The sequence below is a fragment of the Equus przewalskii genome, chromosome 12, assembly GCF_037783145.1.
Source record: "Equus przewalskii isolate Varuska chromosome 12, EquPr2, whole genome shotgun sequence".
Classification (NCBI taxonomy): Eukaryota; Metazoa; Chordata; class Mammalia; order Perissodactyla; family Equidae; genus Equus; species Equus przewalskii.
The window spans coordinates 38,453,622-38,478,713 of record NC_091842.1 but is presented as its reverse complement, the minus strand read 5'-3'; the positions used below and the strand labels follow the sequence as shown (position 1 = coordinate 38,478,713).

Sequence of the window (25,092 nt, the reverse complement as noted above, 5' to 3'; positions counted from 1 at the left end):
GGAGCCTACCTGCGCTGGGCCTCGGGCCTCGGGCCCCGGGCCGCTAGCCGCCGCGCTCTCTCCGCCCGGCCCGCCCTCGGCCGCGCCGGCCGCTGTAGAGCCCGGACCCCACGGCTCCGCGCGCGCCCCGGAAGTGGTTACGGGAGGCGCGGAGCACGCCGGGACGCTCGCGGGTCCCCGGGGCAGCTCCCGGCGCTGCGGAATTCGTCCGTCCCGCACCCGGACCTTCCGGTCCGCTCGCCCAGCTCGGTGTGTGACGCCCGCGGCAGCCAATGAACAGAGAGCGTCGCCCCGCCCCGCCCCTCCACTGGCCAGGGGAACCAATCCTGTGCAAGAGAGGCAGGACGCGCCAAGTCCCGAACGAGGAGTCGGGGGGTGGGGAACGCGGTTGAGTCCAGCAACGTAAGACTCTGCCCAGGGGGGATTCCGAAGGCGGCGACAGCCTCAGTAACAGCACCGCAGCCCAAGGGGGCGAAGACGACCGGAGGGACACCCTGGAGACTGTTTATAGCCCTGTCAGGACCGCGCGGGGAGGGGAGACAGAGGCGGAGGCCGGAGGTGAGTGGCCTCGGGCCTGCCGCGGCTGCAGAGATAAATGTCGGGAGTTGGATGGGACGGGAGGAAACGGCCTGGGGTGGGTGGGAGGACGGGCGAGGGGTTATCCTGTTTCCGAGCTTTAGAATTTAAAAGTCTGACCTGGGAGGCCGTTGGCGTCTAGTTGTCATAACAACCGGCCGCCCCGTAGCAGGAGGGGCCGGGGGCGGGGATTGGGGCGGGGCTAACGGGCTGCAGCCAAGAAACGGACGTGGAGGTAGAGCCAGGATTCGGAGTTAACCCGCGTCTGCCAGTTGAGCCAGCACCAACTTGACGTTCAGGACTCTTCGCGATCTGTTCCGTTTTCCCCGCATATTCCGGCAACTGACACCGTCTTCCCCAGCTTGTGGGTCAGTTTTCACTCCTCTGAGCCACCGTACATCTTCTTCCCGCAGCCTGTAATACCTGTCACTCCCCTATTGCCTTGTCCACCTGTAGAACTTAGTCTCTGATAGCCCCCTTCACCTTGGTGATCCTGTTGCCCTGTGATCTGCCCTGCAGCCAGAGAACAGCCCGTGATGCATGTATCGGATGCATTCCCCCTATCCTGCTGTTCCCTATTCAGGGTGCACCAAGCTCCTGTCCCCGCTCCTGTAAGCACAGAAGCAGGCACTGCCGTCTCTGCTGTGGGGGCGCCGACCAGAGTGACAGCCACCAGGGCTGGGGCAGAAGTTCTCTTCCCGTTTGATAGGCACAGCTGCCTCTCAGGCTGCAAGGATTTCCCAGACGCTGGCTCTGAAGTTTACCATCATCCCACATTCCTAAAGCCCCTGGGACCCTTGAGGGACCGGGCCATCTACTTCTAGACTCTGGGATGCAAAAAGGGGGCTAGGTCAGTGCCTGGGTGTAGGGGTTAATGTGAGTGGTGACTCCAAAAAAAATTCCCCTGGGGACACCAAAATGTCTCTAGTCTATTGCTTTGTCGGGAGGAAGTAAAGGGTAGTGGGGCTTGGAATCCCCTCTAACTTTGATACAAATTCTGTCTTTGCCATTTGCTAACTACAAAACTTCTCTGAGCCCAGAAAACGTAGGTAATAATAGTATCTATGTTATATGGCTTGTATATGTATAGTTTACATATATCTATCATATGCATGTATCGTTCTGTATATCATATACATACATCACTATATATCAATACATATATCTGTATTATGTATTATCATCTAATATTATTATATACATCATATGCATATATCTGCAGGCTCCACACTGCACTACACACACACACACACACAGACGATGCATACACAGTGTGGCTGGCACTCAGTAACAGGAACCTGCAGAACAAGAAGGAATATAGGGTGGAAGGTCTGTGAGTCGGTTTGCATCCATCCCCCACGGGGTGGCAGATGCTTTGAAAAGGCATCCCCGGAGCTCCTGACCCTTGGCCCCTGGACCCTCTCACCTCACCGTGTGTCCTCCGCAGGGCTCCTTGGACGATGGCACACTGAGAAGCATCCCGAGCCCGGGCCTCCATGGCATCCCAAGACAAAGATGTGGGGCCCTCGCTGCCCTCTCCCTGGGCCTCCCAGATGGGGCCCTGGGATGCCATGCTCGAGGCTGTCAGGGACCAGCTCCCGTCGCTGGACTCGGATTCCTCCTTGGTGAGTGAGCGCCTTCTTCTCACGTCTTCCTGGGCCCCAACTGCCCTTGCTCCCCATGGCAACCATGGTGCTGACCCAAGGCCAGCTTCACAGCTTGTCAGCCTCTGCTTCCACATGATCTCTGTTTGTGTTCTCTGAATACATTCACTGGTGCTTAGCATCCTCCCGAGCCATATCAGCGGTCCCAAACCACAACTGGAGAATTCCTCCAGGGGCTTATCACAATTCACTGAAATGGCAGCCACTCTCAGTCGTGGTCCTGGCCATATCCTGGCCCAACCGGGAGTGGAGAACAGCACCGCTGCAGGTAGAAAGAGCAGGGGCTTTAGCATCAGGCAGACCTGGGTCCCCTCCTCACTTGGGTGCTAACTTACCATGTAACCTGGGGGTGGTTGCCACACCTGGGTCAGCCTCGGTTTCCTCACTACAAAATATAGATAATTATCACTGGTACAAATTTCAGATTCTGTCTGTAAAGTGCCTGGCCTAGAGCACATGCTCAGTTAACATCAGCGTTAACAAAATCACCTATTTCCTGGTCCGTGTCTTGTCCTGGCAAACCCCCCAGGTTGCTCCATGGAGGACGATAATGATAAACAGAGAGCTGCATCATAGAAGAGGCTCCACTTTCCCCATGGATCAAACCCCAGCTTTGATTGCAAGTTGTTGTGAGGATTAAATAATCTACATAAGAGCACAGTGCTTGGCTCTTGTACATTGGTAAATGTACAATGCATAGTAGTTTTGTTTATTGGTCACATGCATTCATTCAACAAACACTCACGGAGCCTACTCAGCCTCTTCAAGAACCAGGAGCCCTTTGTAACATTAGACACTGTGGCAGACCCTGCCTCACCATGATGGTAATTGTGTTTCTAGTTTCTACCAACTAAGGGACTACGGGGTGACAAAAGTGACTCTGAATTCAGGCTTAAGTGAGCGGTACCAGCTTCTCCACATAGTGGAAATTAGGTGTGTGCACACGTGTAAGATGCAACAGCAAGTGTACTGACAGTGCAAGGTGGGAGTTGCACTAGCAGGAGCTCTCAGCAGCCAGTACCAAACACATGGGCTGGAGCCAGGCGTTTAGAGAAAGGGCAAGGTTTTAGAAGTAACGTGCCAGATTTGGGTCCTACCTAGACCACCTGCAAAGATGAAAGCGACAGAGCTTCCTGGACCTCAGGGGTCTTCCAGTGCAGGTGAGGCTGATAGGGAGTAGATAATGCAACCCCAGTGCCTTTTCACATCTTCAGTCCCATTTGCTCTTATCTTCAGACTGTCCCTGTAAAGTGGGCTGGCAACTATAAATGCCCCCCACCCCGCCTTAGAGGCAACAAACCAAGGCTCCTGTCACTAAGTGGCGGCTCAAGGTCACGGTGGAGGGAGGGCTGGACTCTGCTTTTTCTGCTGCCACGTGGCTGCCCTGTGCATTGAGCCCCGGCATTAACTGAGTACCTGCTGTGTGTGGCAGGGACGTGCAGAACCGGGGGCCCCGGATCTCACCTTCACCCTGTGGTGCTGCTGAGCCCGTTTCTAGAGCATCGGCAGGAACCAGGGGCAGGAACCAGTGGCAGGGCAAGGCCCTTTGCTGGAGAACTGATCTCCCAGACCCCGAGTCAGCTCCTGAGCAGCAGGGCTGGACGGGGCGAGAGTAGGCGAACCCTGAGGCCCTCCTGGGGCCGTGTCATCCAGAAGCCCTCTTGTTTCTCCACAGTCGGACTGCGGGGAAGAAGAGCTGTTCATCTTCCAGCGAAATCAAACGGCCCTGATTCCAGACTTCTCAGAGGAGCTGGCAGAAGCCCCTGCCGGGGCCTCGGTCATAACAGCCGACGGGTCTCCTCCTGAGGTCTGTGGGACGCAGGCTCTGGGGATCCACAAAGCCGGGGCCCTGCGGGCAGCAGGGGGTGCGCGTGTGGGTGTCCATGCCTCTCACCGGACTCTAGCAGCAATATGGGTCATAGAGGTTAAAGTCCCTGGTCTGGCATCTGCACACAGGCCTTTCTCCAGGGGCAACTCAAGGTGTTCAGACAGGAGGCATGTCCCTGCCTCACGCACATCGCTCTCCCAGGGCCCAGCACACTCAGGGCCAGGGAGGGGAACTTATTTTCTCCGATTTTGCCCCTGCTCTTCCTCTTGACCCCCAGCCACACATGCACACGTGCACACATATTCACACACACCTCTGCTGGCCTCTTCCCTACCATGGCCCCCTGAACTGTCTGACTATTGTCACGATTTGCCATCAGTGCCTCTCCCTTAACCCAGGTGGCTTCAGCACTTCCTGGCTTCTCACAAAAGCCTGCACTCCCTAAACACTCATTGATTTAACAAGGGCAACAGTGGGATTCAGAGGTAAGAAGGTGGGGAGATGAGATGAACACAGGAAACAATTAGAAAACGCCAGAGCACACTCTGTAATTAAGTACAGTCATGCGCCGCGGAACGACGATATTTCAGTCAATGATGGACTGAACAAAAGCCCGGGGTCCCAGAAGACCATAGGCTCAGTACCATAGAGCCTCGGTGTGTAGTAGGTTTAAGTATGCTCTGTGAGGTTCGCACAACAACAAAATCGCCCAACAATGCATTTCCTAGAACATATCCCTGTTTTAAGTGACACATGACTGTATTGTGGTTGTAGTCATCGCCAAATGTAGAGTGAATTTTCCATCTTCTTGTCTCCCCATTGCCCAGGGTCCCAGGCAAGACCAAGAACTCTATCAAAAATTAATGGCTTAATGATAAAATTAATTACTGCCTTTATAAACAGAACCCATCAGTGCGCTTCCATTGCTGGGCAGGTCCCCAACCGTCAGGCCTGTTCAGCTCTTCTCAATGTGCAAAGGCTCCAGGAGCCAGGCCTGGCTCCCTCCATGCACTTCCCCCGGCTCAGCTGCACCCAGCAATACACTAGCCCTCACTCATTAACCAGGGCATGGGGCATGCTGTCAAAGACAAACACGGCCAGACATTGCTTAAAGCGGTGGAGGCAGATTTTGTCGGAACTACTGACCGCAGGGACAGAGCTGAGCTCCGTGATTTGTGCAGAGGTCACGGCGTTTTAAAGGGAGAATGAGGGCGGGGGAGAGCCGGGCTCGGTAGTCAGAGGAGTGAAACATCACAAGGAGCCCGTCAGCGTAGATGCGACTAGGCCAGATGTCTGCTGGTGGCAGTTATGGAAGTCAGGAGGCTGTCCTTCGGGGAGAAGGGACACAGAGGGCCTGTCCCTCCCGACGAGTGCATTTCAGAGGAATGGCTCTCAGCTGGGTCACAGGTGCTCTGTTGTAACAGACTCATGTTCACAATTATGCCTCCTTCTCAGTAAATGCTCTGAGAAAGGGAGGTCAGGGCCTATCCTCAGGTGTTGGCTGGAACAAACAGTGGATTCTCCTGGCAGCAGTGCTGAGCTTCCTGTCCCCGGCCGGCATTTAATGGGGGGCTGGGGCCATCCCAGCCTCACGCTCCCAGAAGCCATGCTGGAGCTCGGTCAGGTCTCAAGGTGCACGTTCAGATGAGTGGTTCATCGAGTTCTGCAGTCCTCAGTGTGAGCACTGACACAGGGCCATCTTACAGAGCCAGGGTGCGTCCCCTACCCATCACCAGGACACAAATCACCCACTCCCTCAGCCACGCCTAGAAGTACATCTGAAGGAACCCCAAATAGGAGAAATTCCCAGGGCTGCCAAGACCCTGGTTAGTTCCAGTGGAATGATGTCCACAGGGCTTTATTTTGTTTTCTTCATGTCTGCCATTACCTTGGCAACTCTTCTGGAGGATTTTTTTTTTTTAAATCTGGAATAGGAAAGTCTGTACCAACTCACTGGGGTTGAGGCCATGGGCTTGCTCTGGAGTCAGAGCGCCTGGGTTTCATCTCGTCCACCTGCTAATAGCTGTGTGGCCTATTCACAGTGGCCAAAAGGTGGAAACAACCCACGTATCCATCAACAAACAAACTGTGGTCTAGCCATACAACAGAATATTGCTGGAATCCATAAAAGCGAATGAAGTACTGACACATGCTGCAACGTAGATGAACCCTGAAAACGCTAAGCTAAGAGAAAAGGCACAAGAGGACAAATATTGTATGGTTCCCCTCTATGAAACATCTAGCATAAGCAAGTTCATAGAGGCAGAAAGTAGATTAGTGGTTCCCAGGGTGGCTCAGAGTCTCTGGGCTGATGGAAGAGCTTTGCAAATAGATAGTGGTGATGGCTGCACAACATTGTGAATGTACTTATTGCCACTCAAGTGAACACTTAAAAATGGTTAAAATGGCAAGTTTTATGTTATAGACATATTTTACTACAATTTGAAAGAATTCCCTGACGTATGTTTTCGAGGCTGTTCACCAGGACACCTGTTTTCTCGATAGCCAGTTGCGGTGCCTGTGGGATTCGCCGTCGAACCCTGGACTGAATGGGATGCGAGGACAAAGGATTCGGCCTCTCTAGGAGGAAGGGACCCTGGCGGGCCTTTGGAGAGCCATGGCCAGAGCAGCTCTCTCCTTAGGATGTCCCAGGAGACCCCCAAGTGGCAGGAAGGCGAACCTGGGCGCATGTCCTTCAACACCAAAGGGTCCCAGAGTCCTCACTGGGGGCCGCAGGGAGAAGCCACCTTCTCCCCACGGGAAGGAGACCTGAAGACAGAGCCCCCAGGCACTGCCTCCCGAGCCCTCAAGGGCTCAGACCCCGCAGACCACAGAGCCCTCCGAAGGGAGAGAAGGAAGATGATCGAGAGAGACATTCTCCACAAAGTCACCTGGGATGCCCAGAGCCCAGCCTGCAGTGACCAAGGTCAAGTGAAGGAGACGCCCTGTGGAGCTGCAGCATCAGGTCCAAGACCAGAGGTGCCACCAGAGCGGCCCCGGGAAGGACCGTCACTGCTCTCCCTCCAGGTAGGGACCCCCTGCCCTGTGCTTCCTTGGGGCGGGCCCTGCACGGTGGCTCCCAGCTGGCCCTCCACAGGCCAACTTGAGGCCGGCCCACTACACCCGTCTTTGTCTATTTGAGCTGCTATAACGAAATCCCGTAGAGTGGGGGCTGAGACAACAGAAAGTCATTTCTCACAGTTCTGGAGCCGGCAGTCCAAGAGCACGGTGCCAGCACGTTCAGTGTCTGGGGAGGGCCTGCCGTCCTCTCGCTGTGTCCTCATTTGGTGGAAGGACTTAGGGGGCTCTTTGAAGCCCCCTTTTTTATAATGGCACTCGTTCCATTCATGGGGGCTCTCCCCTCATAACCTGATCACCTCCCAAGGGCCCCACCTCCTAATACCATCACATTGGGGTTAGGATTTCAGCCCGTGAATTTTAGAGGGACACAGCCGTTCAGTCTATAGCGACGACCTTAGGCCCGTGCTCCCAGGTCCACCGGCAGTGGGTGCGTCGTCCTGGCAGACAGAGCATCCTCAGATGGAGTTAACCAGGATGAGGAAGAGCAAGGAGGCTCAGCCTTCTTAACAAAAAAGAATGCTAATCCCAATCCTGTTTATGAAGACATACAACCACATATACGATAGAGAACAGACTCTGTCAAAGCATAATTCTCAAACGTCAAAGCCCTCATTCTCACACAGATAATGAGCACCTGTTAACCTTGTACTTGGTTCATTCAAGGTGGAACCCGCAGGATGACCAAGCCAGTTTAAAGAGATTGTGAGAAACTAGGATTTTGTAAGACACCAGGCAAAAAGAAATGAATGCTGAGATAAAATTGGTCAACGTCCTACAGGGCAACAGAACTGTTACCTTTGGGATTATCCTCTCTACTAGATGGAAAAGAAAACCATCGCAAACGTCTTAGTTTTACAAAGTTGTAAAACAGGTGGGCCCTGGTCAACTGTGCAGACCGAGTCACCTTCCCCTAGAGAGGCGGGCTTGTTAGAAAATGCTCCAGCATAGCATTGAAAAGTCATGCAATTCTCTTTTTCCCCTGATTTACAAATGTCGGATAACTTTCTTTTCTGTTTGGTGAGGAAGATTGGCCCTGAGCTAACATCTGTTGCCAATCTTCCTCTACTTTTTATGTGGGATGCCGCCACTGCGTGGCTTGATAGGTGGTGTATAGGTCAGGGCCAGTGATCCAAACCTGGTTCGCCAAAGCAGAGCACACGAACTTAACCACTATGCCACCAGCCGGCCCCTGGATCACTTTCTTAACAACTTAGAGAAAACTGGCCTCGGGTGTACACAGAGGTCATTTTCTCCAATTCCATTCTGACGAGTCCCATTCTTTCCTTTCTGCTCGCCCCTAAACGCCTTTATTTTCACTCACCTCTCGGGCTGCCAGGAGCGACAAGGTCACACATAAGAAACGTTAATTCCTGATTAATGTCCTCCCCCCTCCCCCACAGCACTCTCTTCCAAGTCCTCCAGTGCACCTGCCTGGAACAATCTATTTCTTAAAAGAGCAAAACGCCTTAACCTCCCAACATTTTAAACCTGTTTGAACCTAAAAAGATTTAGGATGACACTGGGTTTCCTCCAGGTCAATGTCTTTGCACAAGAAACAAAAGCATTGCCCAAAACACGCGTGGGAAGGAAGTGGCGAGGACAGCAGTTCATTCTGCAGCCCACACGGGGTGGGTGAGCAAGCCCGTGCGCAAACGTGGGTGTGCACCTCGGCCCGATTTCTACCCCACGACATCCCATGACAGCCTCCCTTGGTCACGGTGGCTGTGAAATCAGGCACTTGTGCCTCTGGGACCCCGCGGCAGCCACGTAATCAGTGTTGTAATTATTTCAGCAATTTGAAGAGTGGGACTGGGATCATATCCTTCAGAGTCTGGCAGGACGAGAAGACGACCGGGGAGACGGCGCCCCTGGAGCCGCCTGGTGGGCAGCTGACCGCCTCCAGGGCCGAGGTCTGACCTTCAACGCCAGGGCCCAAGTGCATCCCCACAAGCAGCTTCTTCCAGGGCCTCTCAATAAAATAGGGCTTGGGCTGGGCACCATCAGCCCCGCAGCCCACCATGTCCTCTCCACAGCTTGACCCTCACCGTCCTGAACACTCTGGTGCCAGTCCTTGAAAGACTTCATTCATTCATTTACTCATTCACTTCTTCATCCACTCACTCCATTCGTTCATTCATTCATTATATATGTGACTGCCTGCTATGTGCCAAGCATGGCCTGGGTCCTGGGGATACAAGAGGCGGCCCTTCAGACACAGTCCCTGCCCTCACCCTTTCCTCCTCCCTACCTTCTCTTTCTTTCTGGGAGCAAAGTCAGCCTGCCTTTTATGTCCCTTCAGCCAGTTCCTAAGCACAGTCCTGCTTCCACTCACCTCCCCATTCACAAAAGAAAGTCAGGGATGTGATTACTGTCATTGTGTTTGTGGCCTTGCTCTGGGCAGTTTTGTAAAGAAAATGACAGCTCCCATCCCTTTGTGGCCACTCTGGCCCATGAAGGTGAGTGGGGGCAGGTCTGAGGCAAAGATGCGAGGAGCAGCTGAGTTCCGGCCTCCAGTTCCAGAGCAAAGGCTCCTCTGTGGCCCACAGCCCCTGGTGCTGTTTAAAGCAAGGTTTTGTTTGTAATTTAACCCCTTATAGCAGGATGCGGAGAAACCCACCCTCCTGTGAGGTGGGGTGGGGGTGGGGGCTAGAACTGCTATCCCCTTTTTGGAAGGTAGTATGGCAGAATCTGTTCTCTGTTTTAAAGGCACATAAGCCTTTGATCAGGCTGGTCCACTTCTGAAGTCTCCTGAACACACTCGCCCTGGTGGGGAAAGATGTGTGCTCAGGGATGTTGGTTGCAGCGTTGCTCTAATTGTGAAAAGCTGGAAAGAACCCATCTTCAGTGTTCAGTAGTTCGTCCAGCTAAACTGGTCATCACAGAGCGCTCTGCAGCTCAGTGAGGGCAATCTACACATGCATTCGCGTGGAAAGACGTAACACATTCAGTGAAAACAATCCATAGAGGATGATCCCATTGCTGTTAAAAAAAAAAAAGAACACACAGAATGTGGATGATGGTTCCTGCTGACAAGTGGGACTCGGGGGTGGGGGAGCTGCATACATGGTTAGGAAGAAGTCACTGCTGCATCACGATGCTCGGACACGACTCCCTGCTCCTGAAGGCACAGCTCCGCCGGCCCTGCTGAGCTGGAGGGGTTTCCTTAGAGAGGGCCCTGAGTAGAGGAGGGGTCGGGGGGGCCTCCAGCTGGCCCCATCACTTCTCCACAAGCCAGAGGTATGTCCCCACGAGGGGTCCCGAGGCTTAGCCCACTGTAAGCCAAACAGGGGCCAGGTCCCCACTAAGCAGCCTCCCCTCTCCCGTCAGACCATGCTGTGCCGAGCGCCCAGGAGAGGCTCATGGAACAGCTTGCCCTGCTGTGCACCACGCAGTCCAGAGCCTCTTCCTCTGCCAGGAAGGTGCCCGCTGACACACCCCAGGACACCGGGCAGCAGGAGGCTGGAAGCAGGTGGGACTTCCGTTCTCTCTAGAACTGGCCCACGGCCATGCAGTATTCATTAGGCCTATCGTTGGGGGGGGGGGGGGTGTCACTTGATGTGTATGTCTCATTTCGTCTCAAGAACCTGATCAGGTGGGTGCAATTTAGAGGGGAAACTGAGCCTCAGAGAGGTTGACTTGCCCAGGCCGTATGTGGCAGAGCTGGGAGTCAAGCCTCAAAGCACCTGCTCTTCCCCCCAACCTATGGGAGCCCTCCCTTCACCATCCACAAGGCCTCCCTGGGAGCAGGATGGCCACCAGGGATGGAGCCAGCCCTGGGCATCCAACCCCAGCCAGGCCAATCAGAGCCTTTCCCTGAGGAGGGTTGTTCTGAAGAGTCAAAGAGCAAATGCGTTTATCGGGCCCACCTCAGTGCCCCACGTACAGTGGGGGCTCAGTCGGTGGCAGCCATGACCCGGCACAGGTCACACCATCATCACCAAGACGGACTCAGCACTCCCTGCTCTTCTCATCTCAGATGTGCTTCCACGGAGCTGGGCTCCCAGGCTGAGGTGGGCCCGACACTGGCAGCAGGCACGCGGCTAAGGAGCACAGCGGAGCCTCCCACCATCTTCATGGATCTTCGGCCCAAGGAGCCATCAGACCAGGGGTCATCGGAAAGGTACACGGAGCAGTGACAGCCCTACAGTAGACCTGCTGCTTCGTAGGTACCACGCTGGCCTTGGGAGGAACAGGGACTTCCACAGGCACTGCCCACTTGAGAAGTGCTTTCAGCAGAACGAGCCTGGCCAACAATCCCCCTGCTCCCATCGGCATGCTCCCTGCACAGGAAGGGAGGAAGCGGGGGCAGAGGGCCATCTTTCTAGGCCAGGGCACATTGCCTTGGGGTACCTACATCCCTCCGCCACTTGGCAGGAAGCCCAGTGGCCCTTTGGTTTTGGCTGGCCTGCCTGTCCTCCTGCCTTGGGTCACCAAGGAGGCCTGGGCACTCCAAGTCCCTAGTGGGAGCCGGGGTGGACTGGGGGACATCCAGCGATCCCCCATTTCCTGCCCCCAGCCCATTTCCTGCCCCCAGCTCCAGCTCCAGCTCCTCTGACAGCGAGGAGGAGGGGGAAGAGGAGACAGCAGTTCGGAGAGAGCAGCAGGGCCCCTCGGGGCTGAGGTAACCACAAGGGGGCTCCCGCTACCTGGGGATCCCCGACCTCTGCCTCTGCAGCAGGCTCTCGCGGCATTGTAACAGTTGTGCCTTGAGCTCTGTGTCTCGCACCCAAAGGGCCAGCACACGAGGGTGTGGGACCGTCCAGGAGGTGGGGAGGGTAGTGTGTGGGAGCCCACCTGGGGCCCAGCAGCCTCTCAGCCTGGCCTGATGTCCTCCTGACCATCACCAAGGACACCTTAGCTTCCTCTCAAGGGATCAGTACATTTTCTTCCTGAAAAATAGTTCCCCCAATTGATTTTGCCACCTGCTAGTGATGGCCCTGGAAATGAAGAGAGAGTGTAGGGATGGGCCACAGTGATAGTTGTTAGCCAGGGTGAATTAAGAAGTGAAAGGTCAAGTTCAGAGAAGGCTCAGGTCTCCGCCATGGGGAGGCCCACACTGCAGTCCTGGCGAATTAGAAGGATATGCTGTGGCGGCATCTAAAATTTGGGGGATTGCAAAGCCTGCAGATCCTGCTCTTTGGGAATGTCAGAGTCTAATGCAACTTTCCCCCTAATGTGTGACATGATTAGCCATCACAGGAAGAAGAGGGAAGGCAAATTTGGGTTGAAGTGTCCCACAGGCTCCCTCGCAGAGCCTTTAACATGCTGACATGCCGCGTGACTCGCCCAGGGCAGGGAGGCTGCAGGCCTAATTGTCTTGCCAACCGGGAACATGCTCCAGAAGCACTCTGGCTTTTCTGTCTGTGTCCTGGCTCAGTGGCGAAGTGTTGGGAGGTGTGGCCTCCACTTGGTGTGACTGAGGTTGCTTCTCATGTCACAGGGACTGTACCGGGAAAAGTCAGCTTCTCCAGCAGCTCAGGGCATTTCGGAAGGGGACTGCTCAGCCCGAGTTGCCTGCCAGCAAGGGTCCCTGCAGCCAGAAGGCCCAGGCCCCTGAAGACTCGGCTGGATCCAGAACTGGGAGGAAGCAACACGGAACACTCCAGGCTGAGAAGCAGAGGGCCCAGGCCAGACCCCCTGGAAGAAGTCCCAGGGCCCTGGGGGACCCTCTTGGGCCAGGGACAGCCCGAGAGACCCTGGTGCCTCCTCTGGGCCAAGTGTAGATGCCTCTGGTAACAGATCGGAGGAGGTCAGCAGGATGATTTGACATTCCCTCAACAGACCTGGGCCCCCAGGGCTCCCTTCGCCCCGCCACCCCCGTTTCTATTAGCATGTGCTTTTGTAGCACAGGGACCCTGACTGGGGATCCAGCCCCCTGTTAGAATTCCATCAGAACACGTTCATGCATTCAGAACAAAGATACCAGTACAAACTTGTACACACAGCATGAGACAACTTGCGGGACCCGATCCTCTGAAAGGGCCTGGAAGGAAACACCATGAGACAACGGTTTGTCCCCATAGTCGGACTATGAGGCTTCTTCACCCTTTTCCATTTCTGCATATTTTTCCTCTTTAACGTGCGTCTATTATTTCCATAATACAAGGTCTTTTTTTAAAGCTATAAAACTTAAGTAAAACATATTTAGAGAATTTCAGGGTTAAAAGGGTGTCGAAAGAGAATTTAGCCTGATTTTCAGGGTCCCTGGATGCTTGCTACTTTGTATTCCTAAATTAACACCGCCTCCCCCCCCCCCCCCCGCCCCAGCCGCAACGGACTTTTCGATAAAGACATAAAGATTGAAATTTGATTTCTCTTTTTTCTTTAACCAAGACACAAAGGCACATATATGTTCTAAGGTCCTTCCAAACTAAAGGTGGAGTTGACCTTTAACTACAGATAGAATACTGAATGTTCTAGAACACCTGAAACTGTCCCCGTGGAACAGAGCAGTGCCCTCCCTTGTGCACGGCCAGCAAGAGCTGGGGGGCCACAGGAAGTGCTCCTGTCTCCCTCGCCCTGTTCCTTTGCAAGCATTATCCCCCGAGCCGCCGTCTTCACAGAGGCCTTTCCTAACTGCTGTTCTCAGCCCTGTGCTCCCAACAGGCTGAAGCTCTCATCTGTGGCACCTCAGTGCGTTTCCAAGGTCCACGTCTCAGAGTCACAGCCCCTCCCTGCTGCCTGCCCCACGGGAAGAGCAGAGAAATTATCTCGGGTCCTCCCACGCTAGAGGCTCAGGCAGTCCAGCAGGGTCCTTGGCATTTGGGTACAAGTTCCAGCGTTCACCTGGGGTCACAGCTGGCTGCCGTGAGCTGAGGGTGGGCAAGGGTCCCTTCCCATCCAGCCCTGTACCAGGCAAGCCAGGCCCTGCCGGACCTCAGCCGGCCAAGATCCGGGCCACAGACCGTGATCTGGCCACGGGGGCCCCACCAGCTGCCCCCACTCCCAACGAGGGGAGTTTTCCTTAGAAGCCAGATGCGAGGTGGGCTTCCACCAAGGCCACAGGAGGCCCAGGGAGACCTTCCTGCAGGGAATGTGGCCAGGCTGTTGTCACGTGGGCTCCCCAGGCCCTCTCTCACTTGCAGAGGCCCTCACCCTGAGCTCCGGGGAACACACAGTGTAGACAGGGTGGCCTAAACGTGGCACACCTCTGCTGGTGCCATGAGCCCTGCCATCAAAAGCAAAGGCCATTTTCTTTTCTTTAACTCCATTTCCCTCATCTCTACCTCTTTTAATGCCACCAATAAGTTCATTTAGGAAGTTTCACAAACAGTGATAGAAAATAAACTTTATACCAAGTTCAACTATGTGAATGACTGTCAAGGCAAGCCAGGAGGATGAGGCAGTGGGGGTTCTGGCCTGGGTTGAAAGTTGGTTCCACCACCTGGACAAGGTGCGTAAAGCTCTCAGGGCCTCAGTTTCCCCATCTATAAGAATGTCACGGACCAGGCACTTGATGGCCCCAGCTGTCAGGCTGGGAAGAGGGCAGCCACCTCCAGCACCAGCCCGGACGTGAGCAAAGTGAGCCCACGTCGGGGAAGCGAGTGGTTGCAACGCTGGCCCTGCTGGATCTGGCTGGGTCCTGCGTGCCCGAGAGCTGCATCCGTAAGCTGGCCTAGAGGGTAAACACCATCCTCACACCGGCGGCCCCTTCTCCAGGACCGAGCACACGGGGCCAGAAGGGCTGAGTTTTACTAGGGGAACAGAGACAAGAGCAGGTCACGGACCCCGGAAGCTGGGTTGTGTGGAAAGGTGAAAATACATACAGCAATTGGGTGACAAAACAGAAAGGAGCATCACAGCTGGCAAGAGGGCCAGAGCCACCCAGACATGAGGAACGGCCTCACTTCTGGATGGAATGTTCTGGAACCCAGTGGTTTCAGCAACCGTCCCAACTCCAGTGATGACTGAACTGAACAAGGGCTCTATACTGCTCCCCTCAGCCACTCGGGAGACCATGGATGTGAACACATCAGAGGGAAATGTCCGCCTCAGAAAGACACAGGGAGAAGGCCATGTGACAAGAGAGGGAGAAATAGGACTGATGCCGCCACAAACCAAGGACCCCTAAGGCCTGCTGGCACCACCAAGTGGGGCAACCAAGGCCAGCCTGCATCCTGGAACACAGCCAATTGGGCCAGAGCAGAGGCAGCGAGCACTGGACCCCACCCCGGGGAGGCCAGCCCAAGCACCCGGCTTCCTACAAGCTGGGCGAGGGCAGGAGACGGGATCTTGGGGACGCGTTCCCACACCAGGCAGCTATCCTACAGAACAGAAGTGGATCTGCAAAGGGGACTCCAACTCACCCCATTTCCTTGCTGACCCCGCTGGAATACTGGAAAAGCTCCCAGAGGCTACATTTTGAAAGTGTGGCGAGATTGGAGGGGAAGGCTGGGGTACGTTATGCTAGAAGCAACCACAGGCTTTGCGGCTTCCTCCAAGTGGGCTGGAGAGCGTCCCCTCCAAATTCATGTCCACAGACTCTCAGAATGGGACCGCTGGGGAAACAGGGTCTTTGCAGATGTGATTAGTTAATATGAGGTCATTCTGGAGTCGGGGGTCTTACCCAGTGGCTGTGTACTTGCAAGAGGAGAGGACAGAGAGGGAGATGGCCATGTGACGACAAGCGGAGACAGAGTGATGCTGCCACAAGCCAATGAACACCAGGGCCCGCTGGCACCACCAGAAGCCCGGAGAGAGGGGGGGACAGACTCTCCCTCAGAGCCTCCGGAAGGAACCAGCACTGCAGACACCTTGATCTTGGACTTGTGGCCTCCTGACCCATGAGAGAATAAATTCCTGGTGTTGCAAGCCACTCAGTTTGTGGTCGTTTATACGGTCACCCCGGGACCCTAATACACCTGCTCTGTGCCCAGGACTCCAGCTGCCTCCCTCGGCCTGGGCACGTGAAATGCCCACTGCCGCGTCCTCGTGCAGGGCCCAGGGAGCACATGGAGTCAGTGCATAGATGCCTGAAGATCAGAGTTGCTGGTCCCAGGATAGAAACGACTGGCAGCTTTATGAACTTCTGTGCATGGCGGTCAGGCTTTGGTCCTGGGGGGCTGCCTGGAGCCGCGCGGGTCCATGTGCTGGCTGAACCATGCCGTGTGGCTCTGCTGGAATGCCACCCGCTGGAGCTTCCCCCTGCCCGTGCCCTGGTGGAAGCCTTGGCCGCAGGCTGGGAATGGGCAGGGCTTCTCGCAGTGTGGTACCTTGGGTGTGTGCTGCAGTGGGCGCAGGTGCGAAGCCCTTCCCGCACACGAGGTCCTGGTAGGGCCGCTCCGCGGGGGTGTGTGCTGGGGCTTGGTTGGGGGAGGTGTTTCAGTAAAGCGTTTGCCACATTTGTGGCATGGGGATGGCTTCTCAAACCCTCGGGGCCTCCCTCTTTGCAGGGGCCGCTCAGGCCTGGTCATGCCCCTGACCCGGGAGCAGGGGCCTAGGACCTCTGCACAGCACCGACAGCAGTCAGTCCCACTGCATTCTCATCAGCATGTCCTCCGGGGAGTCCTCTCCATCTGCAAATTGCATCCGAGCCCCAAGAAAGAGAGAGAGAGAGAGAGAGACAGAGAGAGAGAGACAGAGAGACAGAGAGAGAGAGACAGACAGAGACAGAGAGAGACAGAGACAGAGAGAGACAGAGAGAGAGACAGAGAGAGAGAGACAGAGAGAGAGAGAGAGAGAGAGACAGAGAGAGAGAGAGACAGAGAGAGAGAGAGAGAGAGAGAGAGAGAGAGAGAGAGAGAGAGAGAGAGAGAGAGAGAGAGAGAGAGAGCGAGCTCTGAGGGCTTCCTGGGAGAGGGGAAGAGGGAAGGGGAGCTTCTGATAAGAAAGCAGGGAACGCTGGGCGGGACATCCCAGCTGAGGAGAATGATGTGGAGCGATGCTCTCTCTTCAGACGCCCCTTCCAAACACTAAGCAGAGAAGTGTCAGCTGGAGCCTGATGTGAGGCACTGAAACCATGGCCAGACACCATTGTAAACACAGCAAGTCGGGGAATCCTCACAACGGCCACAGGAGGTGGGGGCTGTTATAGGCGCATCTTACAGATGAGAAAACTGAGGCACAGGGAGTGAAGGAACTTACCCAGAGTCACCCAGCGGGTAAGTTAAGAGCCCCAGCAGTCCAGCTCTGGAGTCAGGGCTCATAACCTCTAGGCCAGGGGGTCTCGCTTGGGGGCAGTGGTGTCCCTGAGGGGACACCTGGCAATGCCTGGAGACATTTTTGGCTGTCACCCCTGGGGAGGGGGGTGTTGCAACTGGCATCTAGCAGGTGGAGGCCACCAGGGGAGCTGGCGAACCCTCGACAGTGCACAGGACGGCCCCACAGCAGAGAATGACCAGCCCCAATGAGCCCAGAGCCAAGGGCAGGACGCTGCTCTAGGCTGTGTTGGCTGAGGCACGGCCAGGAGCCCTGGAGTCCCAGCCCCTCGGCCCCTCCATTGTACACTCGGGGGCAGCCCCTGAGGGCCCTTCACGATGCAAGCTCAAGAGCCACCACCGTGGTAACACAAGCACCTAGCCAAGGAGCCTGTACTGCACCCAGGCTCTGCCCCTTCCAGGCTCGTGACTCGGGGCAGCGCTCTGCTTCCTCGTCTATGGCACGAGGCAAATCCCACCTCAGGACCTTGTGGCATGAGGTACGCTGGGGCGCCAGGGGCCCAGGGAGGGCACACACAGACCCGATGAGGGAAGGGCCCACGCTGACCTGGGGGCCTCACAATGACCCATCGGGGAGGGACAGAACCTTTCCTCACCCTGGGAAATGTCCCCCTCCAGGATGCTGGCCCCCTCCAGGCCTCCAGGTGGGCCCAACTTGCTCTCCCCTCACACTTCCAGAAGGCCAAACGTGGGCCTGAGCTTACACTTACTGGGCCTCCATTTCCATGTACATGTGTACAACTGAGATGCTGATGGAGCCACTCTCTGGCCTGCTGTGAGGACTGTTAAAGAGGAACTGAGTCTGGCAGTCCCTCAAAAGGTTACAGAGTCACCACACGACCCAGCAACTCCACCCCTGCGTGCAGATCCGGGTGACGCCTGGGGGCTTTCTGACCCCACTGCTCGGCCTGGGCTCCCTGCCCTCGCTTCTTGCGGGCACTAGCTTCACCTCCGCATCCGCGTGCCACGCCCTGTCCCAGCCTGCTTTGGTGTGACTCTCTCCTTCCCCACTGAGGGGTTCTGCTGGAGACACAAACCTTTCTTACTCGTCTCTCTCCTCTGCCTGTCTTTATGCAGTGGTCAGCAAACTTAGGCCCTCCTATCTTTACAAAGGAAGTTTTCATGGGACACAGCCACACCCACGTATTTTCCACTGTCTGTGGCTGCTTTTGTGCCATGACGGCAGACCTGACTAGTCACAACTGGGCCCATATAGCCATAAAACTGGAAATATTTACTATCTGGTCTTTTAGTCTGCTGACCCTTGCTCTAAGCCCTTGATTGACTTCACAAACACAACCAGCAAGGTGTGAACCTGTACGAGTGCAGAGAATCTGACCGGGGCCTCCCACTTCTTTCTTGCTGCCCTCCCCACCCTGAGCCAGCACTGCCAGAACCCTCCCAGCTGCAGGGCAGCAGGAGCTGGGTCCCTCGGGCCTTCCCCTCACCTCGCTGGGCTATTAGACAGGGCCTGGGAGGGGGGAGTCCTGCTCAGGGGGAAAGAGAAACCAGGATGCGGGTGTGGACCGAGTGAAAGAAGAGGGGGAAGTGTTTTGCTTCTGGGCAGACTACTGTTTCCTCCAAGGGAAGGGAAATGAGGAAACAGGCCCTGAGGCTTTCCCTGGCTGTAGGAGGGAAACCCTGATGCCCCGAGGGGTCCAGAGTTTCCTCACAATGGAGATTAAGTGGCCAAGAGCCACAATGCACAGCGGGAGACACACGGAACAGAGAGCAGAGAGCCATGGTCCAGCAGCATGCGCACAGGAAATCAGTCTCCTCCTCATACGGGCAGTAGGAAGGTGTCACCTTCATTCATGCCACGGGTACTTAGTTTGGAAAGAATGAGGATGGAAAGCAAAGTCTGTGATGGTTAATTTTCTGTGCCAACTTGGCCAGGCTGCGATGCCGCTGTTTGGTCAAACACCAGTCTAGATGTTGCTGTGGAGGTTACTTTGCAAACATAATTAACATCTACAATCAGTTGATCATAAGGAGAGGAGGTCACCCTCCATACTGTGGGTGGGCCACTTCTAATCAGTTGAAGGCCTTAAGAGCAAATCCTGAAGTTCCCAGAGAAGGAATTCTGTTTCAAGACATAAAAAGCCTGCCTGAATTCCAGCCTGCAGGTCTGCCCTACAAATTTTGGACTTGCTGGCCTCCACAATCGTGTGAGCCAATTCCTTAAAATCTCTTGCACTCACGCACACACATCCTATTGTTTCTCTCTCTGGAGAACCCCAACAGGTACAAAGCAGCATCTCAATTCCTTTAGAAAACATTTCAGGGCCCGAGTGGGTATGAGGAGCGGCAGGACAAGCTGAGCGGGAAAAGCAGAAGTGACAGTGTTGGGCAGGGAGCCGGGCGGGGGTGAGGAGAGGAGAGGCCGTGGGTGGCCGGGGCTGTGCCGGGAGCAGCCGTGCCCATGCGGGCTGAGGGTGGCACAGAGGGTGAAGTGAAACCACCAAGCGTGCGGGTGAAGAAGCGAAAGATGAAGGCAGCCAGGACAGCTCTGGGCATCTGCCTGGGATACGGGTGAGGGGCCACTGACGGGACACCAGCGGCCCTGGCTCTGCAGGCTGCACACAGCTGGCTGCCAAGTAGACTCCTCCCCAGGGCCCCCCCGCCCACTGAACCCACCCCTGGGAGCAGGGCCCCTGAGGGCCTGTTCTTAACATGCTCCCCAGGGATTTGTCAGGCCAACGTCTGAGAACTGCTGGACTGGCTCCTGCAGGCAGTGGGGAGCCAGGAAAGGTGCTGAGTGGGACGGTGGGATGGCTGGGGCCTCAGGTCCCGGAGGCCAACACGTGCCTGTCGGGGAGATGCCGGGCCAGCCACAGCCAGCCCAAGGGCAGGAGCCACCCTGAGACTGGCCTGCATCAGGCACGTCACGGTCTCTGAGGGACAGTGACCAGCAATTCCTCCCACCCCTGCATGTTACCCTCACTCTCTGGCAGCCCCTCCCAGCTGCAGTCCTGCTGAGCCAGGTCCAGGCACCCCCATTCTTGCTGGGACAGGTACACAGCCACGTCCTCCAGGGTCACTGGCACCTGGCAGAACACAGGCCACTCATTCCCACGCCACTGCTCCTTCAGGCTGGGCCGAGTCTCGATGGCGGGTCCCACTCACCTCCCCACTTCTCCCCCTGCCCCCACCTCCCCTCCTCCTGGGCTCGGCTCACACACGGCTGGATGCTGCTCTTCGGGAGACGCCATCACCACGGCTGTCCCACTGCTCAGGGCTGGAGACAGATTGACTGTGCGGAGCAGCTGGACCCACGGTGCCTTCAGCCACTGGGGCTCACACTCCACGGGGACACGAGTTAACACGCCCAGCTCAAGGCAGCCCTGGGACCCCAATGGGGTGACTGGGGGGTTTCAGGATGCCTCCAGGCCTGTGGTTCCCTAATCTAGCACCACACTGACCTGGGGAACGAGATTAAAACCCAAGCAAATAATGTCGGGAAGAGGCAAATCCAAGACAGAGAGCAGACAGGTGGCGCCCAGGGGCTGCGGGTGGGGAACGGGGAGGCACCGCTGATGGGTCCAGGGTCTTCTGGGGAGGGAAGGAAAGTGCTCTAAAGTCGACTGTGGTGATGACAGCACTGCTCTGTAAACATACGAAGCACTGTAAACTTTAAAGGAGTGAATTGTACGGCACGTGAACCACATCTCAATAGAGCTGTTCAAACAAACCAGCAAACAAAACTCTGGCTCCAGGCCAGGGCTGGGGGAGGAATCTATTTTCTCCCAGAGTCCCAAGAGATTCTAATGCCCAGCAGGGTTGGAAGCTATTGCTCTGACTCACCGTTGGACCCGGAATCCTCCAGGATACACCTAATTCTCTGGTGGCATCCGAGAGAAGGCAAGGCTTCCCAGGAGGCGAAGGTTGGGGTAAAGGAGTCTTTTCAGGGGGAAGCACCTCTGACAACCCCAGACCTGGGAGAGAAGTGTCACTGTAACAAGAGCGTGGTACGCATGGGGATGCTGAGGACCTGGTACACCTGCTCACTGGGGGCCAGGCTGAAAGGAAGGACGTAGCCAATGCTGCCGTCTCCTCTCACCGGGAAGGCACTGGGCCTGGGAAAGAGCACAGAGCCGTAGGGAAGCCCACACAGGCCACCCTTGCACATGGCAGGTCCAGCTGCTTCCCACCCACACTCAGCTCCCCTCCTGGAACCCGTCCATCCCACGTTCCCACAGGCCCCGACCTCCTGCCACGCTCCTTTCCCTTTGCTCCCTCCCCTGCAAGGCTTCTCTTTCCTCGAGGGAGCAGCTACTCGCCTCTCTTTGACCAGAGCTGGGGGCCTCTCTTTGGTCTGTGGCTCAGCTGGGCTGAGGGCTGCTCACTGGAGCGCCAAGCCCCTTCAGCCAAGGACAGCTCCTCTGGCTGAGCCTCCGCCTGGCATGTCAAGGACTGTTCCCCTGTCCCATGGGGCAGTGCGTCATCAGGGGGCACCTCTGGACCCTGCATGCAGACGGAGATCTGCCCACCAGCTCCCAGAAGGTCAGGAGGAAACCTACAGTCTCCCCAGCCCCTCTGTCTCAGGCACCTCGTGGCCACCCTCCTGTTCCCGGGCTCTGCCTGGCTGTGCCTCCCACTGGGCTGCCTCATTGTGTCTGACTGCCCCCGCGGCCCGCCACCAGCTCCCGGGGAGAAGGGATGTGAGCAGGGAAGAGGTCAGGCTCCCAACCTGGACAAAGGGAGGTCGGCTCTCCTCCTGAGGGAGCCTCCACGGCCTCTCCCCGTCACACTGCACTGGGGTCACTGTCACACTTGCTGCTCCCGACAGACCCTGGGCTGGAAGGGCCCCGAATCAGGTCTCATTTCAGAAGCTCACGTAACTGCCTTTGCTACATTTCTTGAAATCATACACAGGCCCTCTGGGATCATCTATTTCCTAATTCCGGAGAAGGTGAGTCGGATGAACTTGGGTCTCAGAGTTTACTGAGCTTTGCAACAGAACTCGGGACAAGAGACGGCCCAGGGAATGCGAAAGCAGCACCGAGGACCCCGGTCTCAGGCCCAACCTTCAACAATAGCAGGATCTGCTTACTGCACTCAACAGTGTGGTCAAGTTTGGGGGATATGTCTGTCCTGTTGGATGCAGAAGAATAGCAGCGTGTGGCCAGTGGCACCGCCACAGGGAGAAAGGTGACCTGTCAGCATTTGCTGAATATCTAACCTGGAGGAACTGATCCAATCTAAACACAACGGGTTTGTAAGAGACTTCCACTCCCCAAATTTGGTTAGGAGTTGCAGCAGGCTCTAGTGGCGGTGTTTCTAGAACTTTCTGTGATGATGGAAGTGTCCTATATCTGCGTTGTCCAGCACAGCAGCCACTAGTCATGTGTGACTTAGGAATTACGTTTTAAATTTTAAAAGCCACACATGGCTGGCAGCTACTATACTGGATGGCGTGGCTCTAGAAAGATTGGAAACATCTGGGGGCTCTAACCAGGGCACCCACCAGCCCTTGGTCTTTCCTCCCTGTTTTGGGATCTCTTCAACTCCCAAGGCCCTGCCATGGAAGGTCTCCAGGCTTCCTTCCATCAAAACCTGTGTCTGGCCTATACTGGGATGGTGTTAACAAACCAATCCATGCAGCTTAGAAAGGGCTGCTTAGCGGGGCTATATGTGGTTAATCAGCGGGTGCACACCCACTGGCCAAGGTTGACAAACACTGAGAAGCAGTTGCCTTCTTCAGTTCACAGTGTCCAGGCAGCCCCAGGTCCTCCTGACGACCAAGGCTGGCCGTGGCTCCAGAACCTGAGGAATTTCCAAATGCAGCCCTCAGCAGAAGGGCCCTGAGGACTTGGGGCCCGGTTTCCTCACCTCTGGGCCAAGATGCCCCCCACCTCACCCAGTGCCTCTGTTTCCTGGGCTCCCGCTGCAGCCCTTCCATGAGGACTGCTGCCTACCTACTGCTCTCTGGCGGCCGCTCCCGCACCCGGGCCTGGATATCCCGCGGCAGCACCGTCAGCCACTGCTCCAGCACCAGCAGCTCCAGGATCTGCTCCTTGGTGCCCAGCTCAGGCCAAGGCCAGGGGCAGCTCCCGGAGGTGGCTCAGGGCCTCCAGAGATCTGGCCACCTCCTGGTAGCAGAAGAGCCGAAAAAGCTGGTGGAAGGTCTCCAGTCCAGAGAGGGCTCCTCTTCCCAGCAGAAGTCCTCTTCCACCTTCAGGATCAAGATCTTGTCCTGCCCCAAGGGAAGGAGGGGCTGGAGACCAGGGGTGTCGCCATTGTTCCCAGTGGGCCTTGTTCCTTCTTGGCCTCAGGGGGTCAAATCTGTCTCTCCCTATACCTCTGGCCAGACACTGGGAAAGATGGTTTTCAGGGTTCTGTGGAGAGATGAGAAAATCATTTGAGGCGCAGCCCTGGGGCTGGATAAGCATCAGATCCACAAGCCCCTGCCCTGGTCCCAGGGCCAACTCATCAGCAAAAGGAAACTGTTAAAGTGGATCAACCCATCCTAGCTCCTAACCCCATGCCAAATCCCCGGGCGATTACTTAACTTCTCTGGGCCTCAGTTCCTCCACTGAAAGCAGAGGTAGTGATATCACCTGCACACAGGCGGCTGGGAGACTAAAGGGGATGTTCGGACAGGGTTGAGCGAAGCGCCTGGAACACGGTCAGGGCCGTAGAAACGCTGAATTGTCGTTATTAGTTAGACCTCTTGGGAGGGGAGCCCTTTGGAAATATGATCAGAACCAGGGCCCACTCTGCCCAGGAGAACGCAGATGCGGTCCCAAACCGATCCCCGCTCCGCTCGGCGGCCCCGCCGGGCACCCTCGGGTGGATGGTCAGCCGGGCCCCTCCAACGCCAGAGTTCTGGGAGGGCTGGGACTCCCGGGCCGGGCTGCTTTCTCGTCTCGCCCCGTAAGGTGCAGGGTGAGCGGAGGCCGGGGCCGAGCACGACCCGGGCTCTGTCGCGGCCCCGGGATGGAAGCTGGAGCCGGGCCCCCGCGCCCACGTCCACATCAGGGCAGCCCTGCAGCCGTGGGGGGCTCTGGGCGCGTCCGGGCCGGCGGGCCGGGCCGGGAGCGGGACCGCGGGGGCAGTGGGCTCAGCGGGCTGGCTGGTCCCGGAAGCCGGTCCCCAGACAGCTGACCCTAAGCTGCAGGACGCAAGCCACTGACCGAACCCCCTGTCTGGCTTGCGAACGCGGCCGCCCCCGCCCTTGCGCCATTGGCCGAGCCGGCTGTCAAGAAAGAGAACGAGTCCGCAGAGGCGGGTCTATGAGAGGCATTGTGGGTAACGTAGTCCTCGCACCGCGGATTGAGCTGACTGTCAGGCGTAGGAACGAGGCCACTGGGCCGGCCCGCGAGATGCATCTTGGGCAACGTGGTCCTCAAACCCCTGGCTGAATCGCTGTTAGAGCGTGGGAACCTGGCGGCGAAGGTGGGCCCGCGGGAGGCATTGTGGGTAACGTAGTCTTCGCACCTTCCGTGAGCATGCGCGAGCGCCTGCCTGTAGGTTCCGCAGCTTCTGGTCCGTTCTCCCCAGTTCTCTTCCATCTGCCCTCCCCTGGCCTGAGAAAGTGCAAGGTGGAGGGGACCTTGGAAATTTACTTTTTTACTTACATAGTGCTTTGAATGTGCCAGGCTCTGGTCTAGGCGCTTTGCAGTTATTAACTCAGTTCATCTTTGAAACAACACTGGGAGGTAGGCACTATCATCCCTATTTTATAGATAAGGAAACCAGGCACAGAGAGGTTTAGTGATCTACCCAAGGTCACACACACCTTGTAACGGGGTAAAGTCGGAAGCCAGGCGTTTGTCCTAGTCCA

General features: G+C 56.3%; 2 protein-coding genes and 1 long non-coding RNA gene across 16 annotated transcripts in view; 1 reads left to right on the top strand and 2 right to left on the bottom strand.

Annotated features, from left to right (window-relative positions):
* ANKS3 (ankyrin repeat and sterile alpha motif domain containing 3) overlaps positions 1–148 on the bottom strand; it is a 28,329-nt gene extending 28,181 nt beyond the window's left edge. For 4 of the 10 annotated variants that reach the window (XM_070568535.1, XM_070568536.1, XM_070568542.1 and 1 more), the window contains exon 1: positions 10–148. The gene's annotated coding sequence lies outside the window, so the exon portion shown is untranslated. The remainder of the gene's footprint in view (positions 1–9) is intronic. The other 6 variants (XM_070568548.1, XM_070568545.1, XM_070568543.1 and 3 more) reach the window with 6 other exon arrangements.
* DNAAF8 (dynein axonemal assembly factor 8) lies at positions 140–14,449 on the top strand. 4 transcript variants are annotated; one of them, XM_070568578.1, is made up of 9 exons: positions 140–558; positions 2,024–2,201; positions 3,916–4,047; positions 6,574–7,095; positions 8,942–9,059; positions 10,477–10,618; positions 11,126–11,269; positions 11,666–11,770; positions 12,590–13,459. In XM_070568578.1, the coding sequence occupies exons 2-9, from the start codon at positions 2,073–2,075 to the stop codon at positions 12,870–12,872; spliced, it is 1,575 nt and encodes a 524-aa protein (XP_070424679.1). In that variant the 5' UTR covers positions 140–558; positions 2,024–2,072; the 3' UTR covers positions 12,873–13,459. The 4 variants fall into 4 exon arrangements, with proteins under 4 accessions (XP_070424679.1, XP_070424681.1, XP_070424680.1 ...); XM_070568580.1 differs by having other exon boundaries at positions 142–558; positions 11,684–11,770; positions 12,590–14,449; XM_070568579.1 differs by lacking the exon at positions 140–558 and adding an exon at positions 724–944.
* LOC139074918 (uncharacterized) lies at positions 14,423–24,559 on the bottom strand. 2 transcript variants are annotated; one of them, XR_011524914.1, is made up of 6 exons: positions 24,443–24,559; positions 23,225–23,644; positions 21,997–23,072; positions 21,111–21,241; positions 15,456–16,664; positions 14,423–14,843 (listed from the first exon to the last, which is right to left on the bottom strand). It is a non-coding gene; the product is annotated as an uncharacterized lncRNA (long non-coding RNA). The 2 variants fall into 2 exon arrangements; XR_011524913.1 differs by lacking the exons at positions 14,423–14,843; positions 15,456–16,664; positions 21,111–21,241 and having other exon boundaries at positions 22,234–23,072; positions 23,819–24,499.
* Positions 24,560–25,092: the final 533 nt, after the last annotated feature.